This window comes from Saccopteryx bilineata, chromosome 2 (assembly GCF_036850765.1).
Source record: "Saccopteryx bilineata isolate mSacBil1 chromosome 2, mSacBil1_pri_phased_curated, whole genome shotgun sequence".
Lineage (NCBI taxonomy): Eukaryota > Metazoa > Chordata > Mammalia > Chiroptera > Emballonuridae > Saccopteryx > Saccopteryx bilineata.
The window spans coordinates 304,126,838-304,144,864 of NC_089491.1; the positions used below are offsets into that span (position 1 = coordinate 304,126,838).

Below are 18,027 nucleotides of genomic sequence, written 5' to 3' on the forward strand. Positions count from 1 at the left end.
CTAAGTAATCATTATTTTCTTTATATTATTTTTGTTTTCCCCATAGTATCTTGAAAAAACATGTATTACTTTTACAATTGTAAAAGAAACTCAGCTAAAGGATTTTTAGCTTGCTTCAAAATCAAACATAAAAACAAAAAATGATACTTCTCAGTCCTGTCACTGGGCCTTAGCAGTAACTACTTAGCTAAACAAGAGGATGACTCAGAGAGCTCTTAAGACCAGGTCAGATACTCCTAGGTTCCTATGGTCCTCTAAAGACAAAAATTAGCACAGACAATTAAGATTAGTCTATAACTGAAAGTTTCATGTTGACTAAACATTAGAAAAAGCTGAATATAGACCCAAATGGTTAGTGGAACAAGGGTAAAAAAAGTGGGAAACACATACACACAAAGAAAACCCCCACAACACTTAAGGACTGGGCTTAAAAGCAAAGAAGAATAGACTCAGGTAGAAAAAGCGAGAGAGCAGAGAAAGTCAAGTACTGTAAGGAAAGAAGATGAGAATAAAAAATCCAAAGATGCAATCTCAATAAAAAGAATTTAATTTTTCTTTTCTCATTTGAAACAAAAATCATGTTCAGAAACACAGGAAAAAATTCAAAGGAAAACACTTGACAAAGATAAAAAGGAGAATCGAAAGAAGCCAGCCCTTCAAGAAGGGAGGCTGAAATCAAAGATGCCTGCCCTCGCTGGACAAGCAGGGCAAGAAGCAGAATCAGAAAAGCACAATGGAAATTCTGGCATGGGAGGAGTGTCTAAATGTATTACTGCAGAATGTACAAGCCATTGATTCCTTGTACAAGCATTGGCGCTTTAGCTTACCAATATAATGACTGCCATCCTTCTACAGTATATGAGAGGCAGCAGAGCATGGTGATGGCGAAGAGATGACTCAGGACTATTTATGTGCAAATCCCAATTCAGCCACCTTCCCGCTGTATAACCTTGAATTAATTGCTTAACCCCTCTACCCATGTTCTTATCTATAAATAGAGATGACAGAATCAGTACCCATCTTAAAGAGTACTTGTGAAGATTACATAGTCCCTAGGCATGGTTAGTACTCATTTAATATTAGTTATAACTATTATTATTTTTATCATTGCTGTGAATCTTAGAATAAAAAATTGGTACCTAGTCAATTTCCACACCATTAATGTAGTTTCTTCAGGGAGTAGTAAGTTTTTACAAACTATGTATTTGCACGATGTCAGATGAGCTATATTAATAATCCTCTCTCTTTCTCAAGAGGCACCTTGTAGTCAAGTACAAGAGGTGCAGAGATGGTAAAAAGTAACTTGGCTAGAATTATCATTGATGTTAAAACCATCACATGAACAAATGAACTGGCACCCAACAGCTCATGACAGCACCACACATAACACTATACAATAGGAATTTATATCATATGTGAAAAAGTCTAACTGCGAAATAGAGGATTCAGACTGTCATGACCCTAATCTGGACGGTCAATAATCACAACACTATTGGTAGGCTGACTAGATACTATTTCCTGAAGTGATGTAACATGAAGTACCCCACATCAACTATTATGCATTATAGCAAAATATATATAGCTTGAGCCCTGGCCGGTTGGCTCAGTGGTAGAGCATTGGCCTGGAGCGTGGAAGTCCTGGGTTCGATTCCCGGCCAAGGCACACAGGAGACGCACCTATCTGCTCTTTACCCTTCCCCCTCTTTTTTCTCTAGATCTCTCTCTTCCCTTCTAGCAGCCAAGGCTCCATTGGAGCAAAGTTGGCCTGGGTGCTGAGAATGGCCGCATGGCCTCCACCTCAGGTACTAGAATGGCTCTGGTTGCAACAGAGCAATGCCCCAGATGAGTGGAGCATCGCCCCCTAGTGGGCTTGCTGGGTGGATCCGGTCAGGCTCATGAGGGAATCAGTCTCTCTGCCTCCCTGCTTCTCAACTTCAGAAAAATACACACACAAATATATATAGCTTGAATAGATTTGGCCTTTAGAACCAAATTCCATTTTATAGAAAATGTAGAACAAAGGAAAAAAAACTAAACAACAATATAAGGAGCAACCAGATAAATCTGTAGGGTGGAACAATCTGCTGGACAACTGGCCTTTTCTATTCAACAAATCATTGTTCTAGGAAAGGAACAGTACTAAATTAAAGGACATGAAACATAAAACTTAAGGGACATAAAACCAGTGTGCACTTGACACTGACTTCAAACTAGTTGTTGAGCATATTTTTAAGACAATTTAGGGAAATGTTTACATGGCTTGGGTCATAGATGAGACTAAAAATTTACTAAAATGGGGTGACAATTTTGACTAAAATAACAAGTTACAAAATAGTATATACAATACAATCTTGATTTTTTATTATAGTATTTTCACTTCCTGTATTTTTTTTTTAAGTGAGATGAAGGAAAATAAAGAGACAAGCTCCTGCATGCGCCTCGACCGGGATCCACCCAGCAATCCCCATTTGGGGCTGATGCTCAAACCAACTGAGCCACTGGCTGCGAGAGGGGAAGAGAGAGAAAAAGGGAAGAGAAGCAGATGGTCGCTTCTCATGTATGCCCTGACTGGTGACCAAACCTGGGACATCCGCCTGCTGGACCAATGCTCTATCCACTGAGTCAACCAGCCATGGCATTTCCTGTATTTTCTAATTCTCTATAATGCATATAAACTACAAAATTTTAAGACTGTTTAAAAAAATTGAAAGCAGGGAGAGAGAGGGATAAAAGGGGGAGGAAAATAGGAGAAGTAGAGGCACAGAAAAGGGAAGGGAAGAAGAAAGGGAGTGCGATGAAAGCAGGGAAAGAGAGAAGAGCAGGTTTTGAATTCACTATCCTTCTGTTTTTATTTTGTTTTTGTTTTTTGTGAGAGAAAGAGCGAGAGAGGGACATACAAGGACAAGCAGACAGGAAGGGAGAGAGATGAGAAGTACCAACTCATAGTTGTAGCACCTTAGTTGCTCATTGATTGCTTTTTCATACGTTCCTTGTGTGTGTGGGGGGGGGGGACTTCAGCTGAGTCAGTAACCGTTGGACTCAAGCCACCGACCACGGGGTAACGTCTATGATCTCATGCTCAAGATGGCAACCTCAGAGTTTCAAACCTGGGTTCTCAGCATCCCAGACCTCTACTCTCCACTCACTGCACCACCACCTGGTTAGGTATATTCACTATCCTTAATGCTCAGATTGTGAGCAGGTTCCACAATCTGACTTGGCAACAACTGTTTTCTAAAGTTATCTCCTATAAATCCTGGAACTAGAGTGGCAGGATAATGTGGTAGAAAAGCATGGGCGCCCTGGCCAGTTGGCTCAGCGGTAGAGTGTCGGCCTGGTGTGTGGGGGACCCGGGTTCGATTCCCGGCCAGGGCACACAGGAGAAGCGCCCATTTGCTTCTCCACCCCCACCCCCTCCTTCCTCTCTGTCTCTCTCTTCCCCTCCCGCAGCCAAGGCTCCATTGGAGCAAAAGATGGCCCGGGCGCTGGGGGTGGCTCCTTGGCCTCTGCCCTGGGTGCTGGAGTGGCTCTGGTCGCGGCAGAGCGACGCCCCGGAGGGGCAGAGCGTCGCCCCCTGGTGGGCAGAGCATCGCCCCTGGTGGGCGTGCCGGGTGGATCCCGGTCGGGCACATGCGGGAGTCTGTCTGACTGTCTCTCCCCGTTTCCAGCTTCAGAAAAATAAAAAATAAAAAATAAAAAAATGAAAAGAAAAGCATGGGCATTCAAATTCCAATGTCACCTTTTCCTGGTCTTACAAAAGAATATTTTACCAATGTGAGTTTTAATTTTTTCAACTATATAATGGGAAATTAATGATCTTCCAATGTAAGATTCATAGCAGCATTATTCGTAACAGTCTCAAACTAGAGGCTGGTAGCTTGAAACTATCAAATGCCATCAATAGTAGAATGGGTAAAACTGAAAGTTTCATGTCCCAGGACCTCCTCAGCCACAGGCAGACTGACTGGGACTGCTGGTCATCCCAGCTGCTGCCGACTGTAGCAGTCAACTGGAGTCCAAAGCCAGCCAAGTGAGAATTTGGAGTTCAAAGCCAGCTAAGTTAGAGGTGCTTGATAAATGACTTGGGCTTCCCATGAAAACTCCAGAAAGGTCATGCCTTAGGTGTACAGAATATGATCTAAGCATAAAATTAATCCTCCACAAGTTCGAGGAAATCAACCAGTAATTTAACTGCCTACTTAAACAAAAATTTTTTTAATTTTATTATTTATTTCTTTTTTTTACAGAGACAGAGAGAGAGTCAGAGAGAGGGACAGATAGGGACAGACAGACAAGAATGGAGATGAGAAGCATCTACTCTCCACTCACTGCGGAGTGAGAAAAAAATCATCAGTTTTTCGTTGCAACTCCTTAGTTGTTCATTGATTGCTTTCTCATATGTGCCTTGACTGCGGGCCTTCAGCAGACCGAGTAACCGCTTGCTCATGCCAGTGACCTTGGGTCCAAGCTGGTGAGCTTTTTGATCAAACCAGATGAGCCCGCGCTCAAGGTGGCGACCTCGGGGTCTTGAACCTGGGTCCTCTGCATCACAGTTCGATGCTCTATCCACTGCGCCACCTCCTGGTCAGGCTTAAACAAAACTTAATCTTCAGAGAAAGATAAGAATAGCTAGAGACTCTATAATGTATCAGCTAGTGTTCAACATGTCATAAAAAATTAGTAGACATGAAAAAAATAAAGAAATGCAATCATGGGCAAGAGTAAAAACAATAAATAGAACCACGGATGATGTAGGTGTTAAAAATAGCAGGTAAAGGCCTGACCTGTGGTGGCGCAGTGGATAAAGCGTCGACCTGGAAATGCTGAGGTCGCCGGTTCAAAACCCTGGGCTTGCCTGGTCAAGGCACATATGGGACTTGATGCTTCCAGCTCCTCCCCGCTCCTCTCTCTCTCCCTCTCTGTCTCTCTCCCTCCCTCTCTCTCCTCTCTAAAAATGAATAAATAAATAAATAAAAATAGCAGGTAAAAAAATTTTAAAAATTTCCTGACATGTTTTTAAAATAACAAATAAGGAAGGGAATTTCAGAAGATATATGGAAAACTAAAAAAGAAATCGTAAACTAAAAAAATACAATATCTAAAATAAAAAAATTGGACAGTGTTAATAGTAGATTGATGAGACAAAAGATTAGTAAATTTTAGAAATCACCTAATCTAAAGCACTAAGAAATAAAAAAAAAAAACGTGTCTCATGTTCTATGTATCAAGCAGTCTAATAGATGTACAACTGGAGCCAAAGCTAGGGGAGAAAATAAGACAGAAAAATATTTGCCAAAAATTTTTCCAAATTGAAGAAAAACCAGTACCCACGGATTCCAGGATATTTAGATAGTATGCTTATCCAGGCCAAATAAATACAATAAAAACTATATTTAGCCTCATCACAGAGTCAAACTGCTGAAAATTAAAGAAAAAGATATTGGCCCTGGCCTGTTTGCTCAGTGATAGAGTGTTGGTCCAGCTCTACCTAGAGTCGCTTCTCCTGTGTTCCCTGACCGGGAATCGAACCTAAGACATTCACACAATTGTTTTCTTTTGTAAAAAGTCATGAACTGTACACTTTACAATATGTGTACTTTTTCTACACATTTAAGACTTCCATAAAAAGTTAAGAAAAAGAACTTGCAAAATATATGAAAGAATTAGAGAAAATATATTTAGGGCCTACTACAGTGTGTAATATTTATATTAGGGATTTTATAAAAGCTTATTATTATCATCATTATCATTCCACAGAAAGTTTTGAGATATTTAAGTAGACTTAAAAGCCCTAAGCTCTCTGGGCTCAAATCTGACTCATCAATTTGATTTTAAACTCTTTTTGACACCTAACATAATGCTGTGTTTATAATATTCATTAAAATACGTACTGACCACATGCTTTCCTAGTTCATTGTCATATTCAAATACAAGGTTGCATTTAGACGCTTTTGTTTTCTGTCCATTGCACCTCTCTTTCCCATACTGCACATCTTTTAAAATTCTTCTTCAGATTCTCTTACTCATCCCTGGATTTATAAAGAATGAAGCCTCATTACACCTTTGAGTCTTTTAAACATAGTACCTTAGGCTCTTTCAGAAAAAGTAGATAGATAACTGAGAACTAAAACACCAAAAAGGCAAACATATAAACTTCAGCAAAAGACTGCAGGAATCTTTGATGCTCACATTCTCTCTGAGCGGAATCTTCCTAAATTAAAAAAAAAAAGCCTTGACCACCCAGAAAGAAGCCCCAAGGGAGAGGATACAGATGCTGCTGATCTAGTGTCACAGAAACCAAAGCTAAAATACCACAAACAGTACTAACTGCAAGGCTCCCCTCAGTGCTGGCTTTGGCAGCAAACCTGAAGCCCCTTATCAGCAAAGATACCTTTGAAGTGGCTGGAAGCCTTCCATCCCCTACTCAAATCAGCTCAGCTTCACATCCTATTCTTTTTTCCTAAGAGGATCTCTTTATCAGATATGAGAGAATAAATCTCAATTAATCAGAACAGAGTTTGCTACCAACAAGATACAAAGGGCAAATAGAGCAGTTGTCTGTAAAGCACTGCACAGTGCTGTTAGTGACCATGTTATGATGTGGAGGAAATTCAATCAATAACAGACACTGAGTTCAGTGGGGAGGAGGTAGAGGGTGATTGAAAAATCACTCATCTACTTCTCCCAAAGGTATCTCCAAGTTAAAGCCTTTCTCAAAAGGATAGAACACAACCAGTGGAAACCCATTCTTTCTCCATTTATTCTATCTATATAGTACCCAGCAAAAGAACAGGCATATAGATCAATGAGACAGAACAGAGAGCCCAGAAATGAACCCATGCCTTTATGTTCAATTAATATTTGACAAAGAAGGCAAGAGCAGACAATGGAGTAAAGATGGCCTCTTCAATAAATGGTATCGGGAAATTTGGACAGAAACAAGCAAAAAAATGAAACTAGACCACCGACTTATACCATACACATGAATGAATTCAAAATGAATAAAAGACTTTAAGTTATAAAACCACAAAAATCCTAGAAGAAAACAGTAAAATTGCAGGCATCTCTCATAGCCATTTTTTTTTGCTGATATATCTCCTCAGGCAAGGGAAACAAAAGAAAAACTAAACAAATGGGACTACATCAAACTATAAAGCTTTATAGAATCATCATCCATCCTCTCTCCTCACATATGCCAAACAGCTCAACTCCAAGAATCCCTAGGAAATCCTATTCCAATCCAATGTGGATAAATAGGCAGGTAGGTAACATGTATTGCTTTTAGTTTGAAATCTCCTTTACCCTTTTTTATGGCCAGACCTATTCCCTTAGTGACAAAGAAAATCTGACTGGTCATGGTCTTTTTATTTCAGGTATTGTATCATGACTGACCTACTAACACAGGAAAAGGACATGTTTAACATCTAAGGACCCTGGAGAAAAGTATTAATTGAGCCTCTAACCTTCTTCCTTAGCAATCTTCTTGCATTCCCCACTTTCTGCAGTGTGACTTATTTATCCAAAGCCAGATTCAAGCTTTGTCACTCTCCAAGTAGGAAGACCACAATGGGTTGCCTAGCCCTAGACAAACCAGCCTACATGCTTCAACAGTGCCTGCTGCAGAGGCAAACATGGCTCACATTCAGATAGAACCTTTATACCTTCAAATGAGCTCTGTGCTCTTGGGTTTCCCAAAGATGAAAAGCAGAGTATCTACAGCAGGCTCTCAACTCTGGCTATGTGCAAGAATCACCTAACCCCTGTCCCAGAGATAGGGGTTAGGCTATCTCTGGGATAGCCCTAGGGTAAGGCTTTGGCATTGTATTTTCTTTTTCTTTCTCTCTCTCTCTCTCTTTTTTTTTTAAGTGAGAGGAGGGAAGATAGTGACAGAGACTCCCACATGCATCCAGGCCAGGATCCACCTGGCAACCCTGGCCTGTCTAGGGCTGAAGATGGAGTTCCGAGCTATTTTTAACCCCTGAGGCTGCAGCATCCACTCTATCCTCAGTGCCTGGGGCCATGCTGGAACCAATCCAGCCACTGGCTGCAAGAGGGAGAGAAAGGGGAGAGGGAAGGGAGAGAAGTAGATGGTTGTTTCTCACGAGTGCCCTGACTGGGAATTGAACCTGCAACGTCCAAACGCAGGGCCAACGCTCTATCCACTAAGCTGCGGCCAGGTTGGCATTGTATTTTCTTATTATCTTTTAAATTAACTTTATTATGGCATAGTAAACAATAAAATCTATACATTTTAAGTATATAGTATGGTAAGCTTTAACAAATGCACATATTCATGCAACCACACCATAATTAAGATTGTACAATATTTTCATAACCCCAAAGTTCCCTTGTGTCCCTTTGCAGTTAATCCTTCACCTCCATACTGGCCTCAAGGTAATCATTGATTTGCTTTCTGTCACTAGAGATTAGAGCTATCTTTTCTAATATTTCATATAAACGAACATACAAAATGTACTCATTGTGTCCAGCTTCTTTTTATCAGTATATTTTCAGAGTTCACCTACATTATTGTATCTATCAGTATTTTGTTTCTTTTTATTGCTGAGTAGTATTCATATGTGGATATACCACCTATATTTTTCCATTCATCTGTTGTTGGATATTTGAGTTGTTTCCAGTTTTTGGTATTATGAATAAAATACGAGCTTCCTATGGCAGCTATAACAAATTACTGTAAATATGGTTGCTTAAAACAACATGCATTTATTCTCTTACAGTTCTGGAGGTCAGAAGTCCAAAATCAATTTTACTTGGCCAAAACCAAGATATTAGCAGGGCTGCGTTCTCCCAGAAGGCTCTCAGGGAGAATTCATTTCCTTCCCTTTTCCAGCTGCATTCCTTGGCTCATGGCCTCTTCTTCCATCTTCCAAGTCAGTGATCTAACATCTTATCTCTGCGACTCTGCTTCTATCACATGGCCTTCTTCTGTTTGTCTATAATCTCCCTTCATCTCCCTTTTATAAGGACACTAGTGACGGCATTTATGGCCCATTTGGATAATCAAGCATGATATCCCCATCATAAGATCCTCAAATTCATCATCTGTACAAAGTCTTATAGGAATAAGGTAACTTTCATAGATTCTAGGGATTGGGATATGGACATTTTTCTGGGTGGGAGGACCATTATTAAGCCCACACAAAAGCTATTAGGAATATTCAGGTACAAGTCTTTGTAGACATATGCTTTTATTTTTCTTGGGTAAATGCCCAGACATGGAATTTCTGGGTCATATGGTAAGCACATATTTAACTGTAAAACTATTTTCTAAAGTGATTGAGAATTTCATCTGTCCTCACTGATAGTTGGTACTGTGTCTTTTTCATTGTAACCATTTTTTGATGTTATATATCTAGAGATATGCTATATATCTTCTTTACTATATAGATATTAAATATACATACATTTTAATAAAGTACCTATTAAAATCTTATCTATTTTAAAAATTTTGAGTTTTCTTCTTATTACTGAATAATATATATTACAAATATATCCTCCCAGTCTGTAACCTGACTTTCATTTTCTTAACAGTGTCTTTCAAGAGCAAAAATCCAAAAATTGGTAAAGTCCAATTTACCTTTTGTTTTATAGTTCATGCTTTTTATATCCAAAAAAACCCAAAAACTGTCTATTCAAGGTCACAAAGATTTCTTTAAAAAAAAAACCCAAGTGGCTCTTATGCACAAGCAAAGTTGAGAGCTACTGTTCTACTGGGACTCTGACCTAGCTTTCTCAATTTAACTTGACTTTCTGCCATAGAACTTTAGGGTAATAAAGGTAAGGCAAGAATACAGTTAACTGGAATACTGTAAAAAAAGAAGGATACAATTGAGAGTCTTGGGACAATTGACCAGCTTCCAAATCAAAACATGAAAACAGCTGTTAAGAGCTAGAAACCGTGACTTGAAAAGCAAAGTCGAGGTACTTTAAGTGTGTTCCAGCTAAACAAAAGGAAGAAGAGAGAATAGGATTGTCCTCTCCCCTCTGGGAAAAATCACACCCAAATTTATTTCATTTCATGCTGAGAAGATGGAGAAAATTATTTCTATTCTTTAGAATGTGCCTCTCAGACAACATGGAACCGGGAGTGAGTAGTGGTGTTTGGCCACTGTTTTTTAAGCCGAGCATTAAAAAATGAAAATGGCAGCAATAATATTTGCCCAAATCTTGGTTCCAACAGGGGTTAGACAGACTGAGCTTTCATTACAAGAAGAGATGTCAGGAGCACCAAATGGGCTCAATTTCCCCCGGAGTTCAAGACAAAGTGGGTCTGTTTCTTAGCTGTGGACAGGAGGCTACTTTCTCCAGATGTTATATTTAGCTAAAGGAATCCACCACAGCCTCGTGCAAATGTAAAACACGTCCCAGCAGACATAACCACAAACCAGAGAGCCAGCAGGGAGCATCCCTTAAGGGGGTTCAGTAGCATAGAGGGGCCAATTGTGCAGCCGCCCTGACATCCCCAAATTAGCTTGAGTTAGCTGTGAGCCAGATTTTTGTCCAGTTCTCACATTTAATGAGTCTTTGTCTCCTTCTTACTAGAGATTCTGTCTACAGGGAGAAAACACACTGCCCTATTTCCCTCTCAACTTCCAGCTGCTGTCCAGACACCAGGTAGAAGAAACAACCAGTGTTGATGTTTAACGTCTCCATACCCTTTGAAGGTCTGTGTGCAAGATAAAAGATTAGATTCATCCTATTAATGAAATACCTGGGCCCAAAAGAAAAGAGTAAGAAAATCCAAACACCCTCTATAGAAGACAGAAACCTTAAGTTCTAGAGCCAAATGACTGGACTTAAATACTAGCTTCACTTCTTTTTTGCTTAATCTCTCTAAGCCTGTTTCCTCCTTCATAAAACAGGAATGATAACAGTACCTATCTTATAGAATTATTATAGGATTAAATAAGCTAATGTATATAAAGTGTTTAACACTTTATCTGGCATATAAGAATTCAAAAAATGTTGTTTTATTATCATAACCTGTGCCAGTGAATTAAGTTTTACAGATTGAGAAGGAGGAGGGGGGAAAGGAGGAGACAGCCCATGTTTTTTGCCAGTGACTAAGAGATTCAAATTCATGAAAGGCTCAGGTAAATTTTCATGGGTATACATAGCTGAAGCAGAAATAAAGGTATCCTTTCTGAAGACAGTGTCTCCAGAGCAATGGGGAATTTTCTTTTGCTGTTGGAACCGAATTTAAAGGTAAAATAAAAGGTGTATTTATTTCATACATTTGGATTACACTTTGTCATCTTTTGATTGCTGGTCATAGATAACAGAATCTGAATGCTTCATTCCTCAAGAAATTTGATCTTCAATTGCTTAAGCTAGCTCCCTCTCCATAACCACATCCACTTTGTTTGCCCTTATCTCAGGGACTGCAATTTACCTGTCACAATTTAACAAAGGTCACCAACAACTGTAAGAAAGCCCCCAGTGCAGAATACCCTTGTCATCACAGAAGTACAGTATATTATATTTCAAAAGTAGCAAGGAGATCACATAGTTAAACTCATTTATATATAAAAAAAAAACTTTAGGAAGTGAGGCACAGAAGGGGGAAGTATTCATCCAAGGTGTCAGTTACTAGCAGGGCCGAGCCCAAGAGAAAAAGGTCACTTGGTAAAGGTCTCTGCTCTGAGGGCACAAGCCAAGCCATGGAAGCTTCACATAGCTGACAGGTAGCCAGGTACATTCTTTAGTTATCTTATCTTATTACTACATCTTAACCAGCTGAATTCTAACTCTTCATGTGCAACATACTCTAAACAAAAGAGATTGAAAAAAATCAAGGCATGGAGAAAGGATGCTTCTTTGCCCATTACTAGAAAGCAGAGGCTCACACCCAGCCAAAACAGAATTAATCTACTCTTATGATTTGCTAAACCAGCTTCTATTTTAGAGTTTTCTGCCTACATTGGACTCCAACGGAGAGAGAAAAGAGATTATTCACCTTGTTGGACAGTAAACGTTGACTATTCAACAATCCTGTGCATATCTCTAATCAACTATAATTTAATTGATAAAAATTTATAGAGATCAAGAGAATACCCTATGCTCTGCAACTACATACAATTATATAACTAAATCTCACAAACACAATGTTGAATGACGGGAACCATAAACAGAAGAGTATACTCTGTATGATCCTATTTAATAAGTATGAAACCAATCAAAACTAATCTCTGCTATTCAAAATTAGGACAATTGTTATCCTTGGAGTTTGGGACTCATCTCCAAACTCCTTAATGACTAGAAAAAAGAATGGCATGTTGGGGGGTCAACTTCTGGGATACTGAAATGTTGTTTCTTGATCTGAGTTCAGTTTCTAAAAATGCATTAAGCTGTAAGTCTATGTTATGTGTACTTTTCTTCAATGGTCCCTGGCCGGTTGGCTCAGTGGTAGAGTGTAGGCCTGGCGTGCAGCTGTCCCGGGTTCGATTCCCGGCCAGGGCACACAGGAGAAGCGCCCATCTGCTTCTCCACCCCTCCCCCTCTCCTTCCTCTCTGTCTCTCTCTTCCCCTCCCGCAGCAAAGCTCCACTGGAACAAAGATGGCCCGGGCGCTGGGGATGGCTCCTTGGCCTCTGCCCCAGGCGCTAGAGTGGCTCTGGTCGCGACAGAGCGACGCCCCGGAGTGGCAGAGCGTTACCCCTGGTGGGCGTGCTGGGTGGATCCCGGTCGGGCGCATGTGGGAGTCTGTCTGACTGTCTCTCCCCGTTTCCAGCTTCGGAAAAATAAAAAAATAAAAAAAATAAAAAAAAAAGAAATTCTTTCTTCTACCCCCAGGATAGAAATGCATGGCTTAAGAAGGTCAAACTTGAGATCATGGCTAGGAACACCAGTCACAGGCAGATTTTCCTTCTGCAGGGCAAATGCCCCATGTCTTGGATACATGCCCTGCAGTTAAGCCTTTGGTGAAATGTGAAGAGCACCTGAGGAACTAGGGAAACTCATGGCTTTGCTAACTGGCTGCCTTTAATATGAACATTTCTGAGATCTAGAGGGGCTATTAGAAACTCTTTCCCCTAAACTTCTAAAGCTGGGAGAAAAGGGAGCTGAGAGATTGGAGACATCTAGATAGTTGGATATGTCTAACAAAAGTTTTTTCTCAGATGAATACAGAAAATAGTAGAGAAAACTATCAGTCAACTCCTTTCCTTCTCAAGATAGTTTAAGTGGCTGCTGAGGTCATAAATAAGAGTTTAAGTGGTATCTGATACTATCAAGGTTCCATCTAAATAAGTTTTACACTTTTATAATAAAAATTATATATAGGTAAGGTTTATAATGTGATAATTATATACACACAGACACACATAGAATAAAATGATTTCTATAGTCAAGCTAATTAACAACTTCTTACATAGCTACCTTTCTGTGTGTATGAAAAGAGCACCTGAAATATGCTCCTTATTTCTAGTATTCAAGACAGTACTAACTATAGTCAGTCACATTCACATGTCACCAAGTGTTGCAGAATAATTCAAATTAATGACAAGCAAGCTACAGCAGATGCTAAAAACCATGAGGAGATGATGAAAAGTACCCTTCATCCCAAATGAAGCATGGCCCCAACCACAGCACAGTCTGGCAACAAAAAATAGCCAGTGAGATCTGGGAGGACTTATCTTTCTCTTCTCATTACCAGATGATTGTACCCTTAATATTCTGTCTCTGAGACACAGGGAAAGCCCCTTCACTGATGCAGTTATGTAGTTAGAAGATTCTATTTTTTTTTTCATTTATATTTTTTATGCTATTATAAACAGAAAAAAATAGGTTCTAATTCCAGACCTACTGAGATCTGGAAAACTTCCTAATGTTAAGAATTAGAAAACTGACCAAGAGCTATGACTATTATTGACCAAAGTTCTGTTTACTAAAGTCTTCTCTCCCAGCCTCAAATTTTAATACTAAATTTTATCACCTGGAAACTAATGAATTCCCTATATATGAAACAAAAGAATAGCCTTGTATAGCCTCATTTACCTATGACTTGTGGGAAGATTACATGCCTTCTGAAATGTCTTCTGTGGATCTCAGAACTTCAAAGTTAGACATGGTATATCATATACAATAGTTGTGGCCTTTGCCATCATTTGTTATCCAAATTCATGAATAAATGATTCCATTGAGAGTTCAGGTGGAGAGAGCTTAGAAAAGAGGTTCCTGGATTTCTGAGGGCTAGTTCTACTGCTGACAACAAGGTGAATTTGGCATAAATTTCTTAAGATTGTCACAATTATTTTTTAGTTTTTCCTTGGTCAAACTTTTCAACTTACACCCAAGGAATTGTGACAAACAACAGAGCTTCAAAAAGCATTCAGGGACCCAAAACAATGATATGTCATGATAAGAGTAAACAAATTCATGAGTTAACTTGCCCAAGATAAGAACTTGGAAAGAGAACTAAACCAAAAACATAAATATATATAAATTTGCTAAATGAACTAAAAGACAAAAACATGAAGTGACACAGACAGTCCCTGAGTCTTAACAACTTCACAAATTACTTACGGAAATTGACTAAACATAGTTATTATTAATACATGCAGATTATAAATTATGCTGCCAATCCTGGGGTTGTACCTTGCAAATGGTTACCTTTCCAGACCTACAATTAATTCAGCTCAGAAAGAAAAAAAAAAAGTCAATTTAATATTTTTTCTCCATGAGTACCAATAACCAATGACAAGCCCCGTAAACAGGCCAATAAGATATTCTCTCTCTTATTTACAAAATTGTGTCACTGTTCCGCCCAAGTATATCAATGACTAGAAATAGCTATATACCTTTTTAAAGAGTCTTCCTGAATCCTCGCTGACTTGAACAAATCGAGGAATGATATTATTCAGGTAGATGTCACTCAGGGTGGTGTGGTCCCTGCTCTCCCGCTTCACCTGGTTTAAGAGGAGATTCCAGCAGTTGACTGGAGAGAGAACATTCTGATCCTTCCTGCAGAGAAACAGCAAGGGAAAAAAAAATGTTAGTAAGCAGTCAGGGCCAACATATGACTATAGCCCACATCATAAAATCACAGTGATATAAGCCAAACCAGAAATACAGATATTTTTCCTGAGCTCTGCACCTCTAGTTTTCTTTTTCTAAAAAGCCAATGGAGAAAAGGGAGAAAAAATAAGAACAAGGAGAGGAGAGGAAAGAAAGAAAAAAAAAAGAAGAAAGAAGAAAAGCAAGATTATCTGCTGAACATCTAAATTCTAGGAACTTGGTGAAAGTGTCATGTGCACTATCTCATCTATGCTCCATCATTTCATTGTAAAAAAGTAACTACCATTACCTCCATCTTCCTGAGTAAAAAACTTGCCGAAAGCCAGAAAGAAGGAGTCATGAAGAGAGTAAGACAAAGTCAGAAAGTTATATTGTCTGACTAGAATAAGGTTTACACTCTCTCATGCCAGGACTGTTCCCTTAGCCACTAAGTCATTTGGTTTGTACCTAGGGTTAAAGACAAATGTTGGAAATTTTGTCCAGAGACAAAGTCACTAGAGTACTACAGACTAAATCCCCATACATTTACCTATTGTAGAATTCCATGAATATAATATTGGAGGCAGTTGTCACAAAAAAGTCACTAAAAACTCTTCAGTTCTATAGAACACATTTAAGGAAGTTTTGCTTTCATTAACTGACCCATTAGGTCACGTCTCATACAACCTACAGCAAAACTATACCCTAAACATTTGTATTCCTAAAACTTCTACAGACAGAGTGGAAGCTCAGTTAAGTGCCAAACCTAGATGCTTACTTCTAATGAAAATATTGTAATCTGCCTGACCAGGTGGTGGCGCAGTGGATAGGGCGACAGACTGGGATGCGGAGGACCCAGGTTTGAGACCCTGAGGTCGCCAGCTTGAGTGTGGGCTCATCTGGTTTGAGCAAAGCTCACTAGCTTGGACCCAAGTTTGCTGGCTTGAGCGAGGGGTTACTCGGTCTACTGTAGCCCCACGGTCAAGGCACATATGAGAAAGCAATCAATGAACAACTAAGGTGTCACAATGAAAAAATAATGATTGATGCTTCTTATCTTTATCCGTTCCTGTCTGTCGGCCCCTATCTATCCCTCTCTCTGACTCTCTCTGTCCCTGTAAAAAAAAAAAAAAAGAAAGAAAGAAAGAAAGAAAGAAAGAAAGAAAGAAAGAAAGAAAGAAAGAAAGAAAGAAAATATTATAATTTGAAAGAATTATTCTCTACTCAGTTCACAGACTGATTTAAACACTGAAAAGTTCTGCATATGCAAGTTGGATTTCTTTAAGGAGAGAAACAGAAAGTAGGGGTTATTTGTGATACTATTTATTAAGGGCTTACTATGTATTTGACACATGGTCGGGCCCTATAACTCATATTGTTTAACTAGAACTGTACAACAACCTGATGAAGGGAAAGTTGGACTGAGAAAAGTTAAAGATCTTGGTCAAGGTCACAAGGTAAAAAGTAGCAATGCTGTAATTCAAAACCAAGCCTTGTAACTGCAAAGAGAATGCTCTTAATCACCACACACACACACACACACACACACACACACACACAAATTGCAACCTGTTCATTCTCCCTACCCCTGTTCCTTCCCTCCAGACTCTCAATACAAAGAAAGTGGCTTGAAGAGTGGTTTGGTGCTTGAGTTAGCACTGCCTCCATTCAGGGCTGGAGGCTGCCAGGCACCTATGATTTGTAGAGCATAGAAGTCAACTTAGAAGGGCCTTTTCAACTCTGTTACACGGTAACTATTAACAAATAATCACACCACACTTACTGGCTTCAGCATACACTGGACTATATATTAAATCAAGTATCTGTTTAAACAACACCAAGAAGTTGCTTCAAACCAATGAGTATTAGAGTCCTAATTGAAACTCTCCTATACTGTTGCCCGCCCACCCTCTGCCCCAGATTTACATCACATACACCTACTAAATCCCTGACTACTGCCGTAACATTACATTCATTTACCTTCCTAGGAAAATGAAAAGATTTCTATGGAAATAAAAAATTACATACTGGTTGAGAAAGAGAGACACATGTAATTACTATACTTCTTTCAAAATGTTTAGCATCTAAAAAAGTCTAACAGAAAATAATCTTAAATTCAAAATGGAGAGACATTTGAACACAAACATTCAGTGACATTTAATATTTCCACTGCAAGAAAACCTTCAAATTGACTTCTAATCATTTTCAGTTACAAAACCCTAAATAATCTAATTTATATTTTCTCTGGGTGGCAAGATATTCATGTCTTCAGGAAGCATGAAATATATCAGGCACTTATATTTGCTTTGTAAAAGGGCAGATCTTATAAGACCTTAACTTTACAACTGGTTTCAGTCTGCTTCTTATGAGCGAGCATGAAGTGGTGGTCTCTACTGGTTCTTTTCCTGTAGCAGTTTACACCCACAAAAACATTCAATTTCACAAACACATAAAATTTGTACCTTAAACGAACAAAGCACAGTTATTTAGGGGCTCTAGTAGTTATAAAAGTGCTAAGTCACAGTGCAATGTGGGAAACAAAGACCTATAATACAACAGAATATTAGAGGTAGTTAGAGGTATGAACAAAGGGTCTCACATGTACACCACAGATCCCAGTGGAAGCAAGGGATCACTCGGTCTTCTGAAGGCCCACGGTCAAGGCACATATGAGAAAGCAATCAATGAACAACTAAGGTGTCGCAACAAAAAACTAATGATTGATGCTTCTCATCTTTCCCTTTCTTTCTGTCTGACAGCAACCTTGGGTTCAAGCTGGTGAGCTTTTGCTCAAACCAGATGAGCCGCGCTCAAGCTGGCGACCTCGGGGTCTCGAACCTGGGTCCTAGGCATCCCAGTCCGATGTTCTATCCACTACGCCACTGCCTGGTCAGGCGAAAGTGGAAATCTTTTAAAAATAAAATATCTTTCCACTTAATACTAATAAATTAAAATTTATTAAGTATTTCAAAAGTGCTATAAGTACTTTCTCGCATGTATGTGTTTCTATCCT

The 18,027-nt window shown here is 39.3% G+C and overlaps 1 protein-coding gene across 6 annotated transcripts in view; it reads right to left on the minus strand.

Moving 5' to 3' along the window:
• SRGAP2 (SLIT-ROBO Rho GTPase activating protein 2) overlaps window positions 1-18,027 on the minus strand; it is a 274,722-nt gene that overhangs the window by 120,366 nt on the left and 136,329 nt on the right. For all 6 annotated transcript variants that reach the window (XM_066261521.1, XM_066261520.1, XM_066261522.1 and 3 more), the window contains exon 4: window positions 14,819-14,981. In XM_066261521.1, coding sequence (XP_066117618.1) covers window positions 14,819-14,981 — 163 coding nt within the window. The remainder of the gene's footprint in view (window positions 1-14,818; window positions 14,982-18,027) is intronic.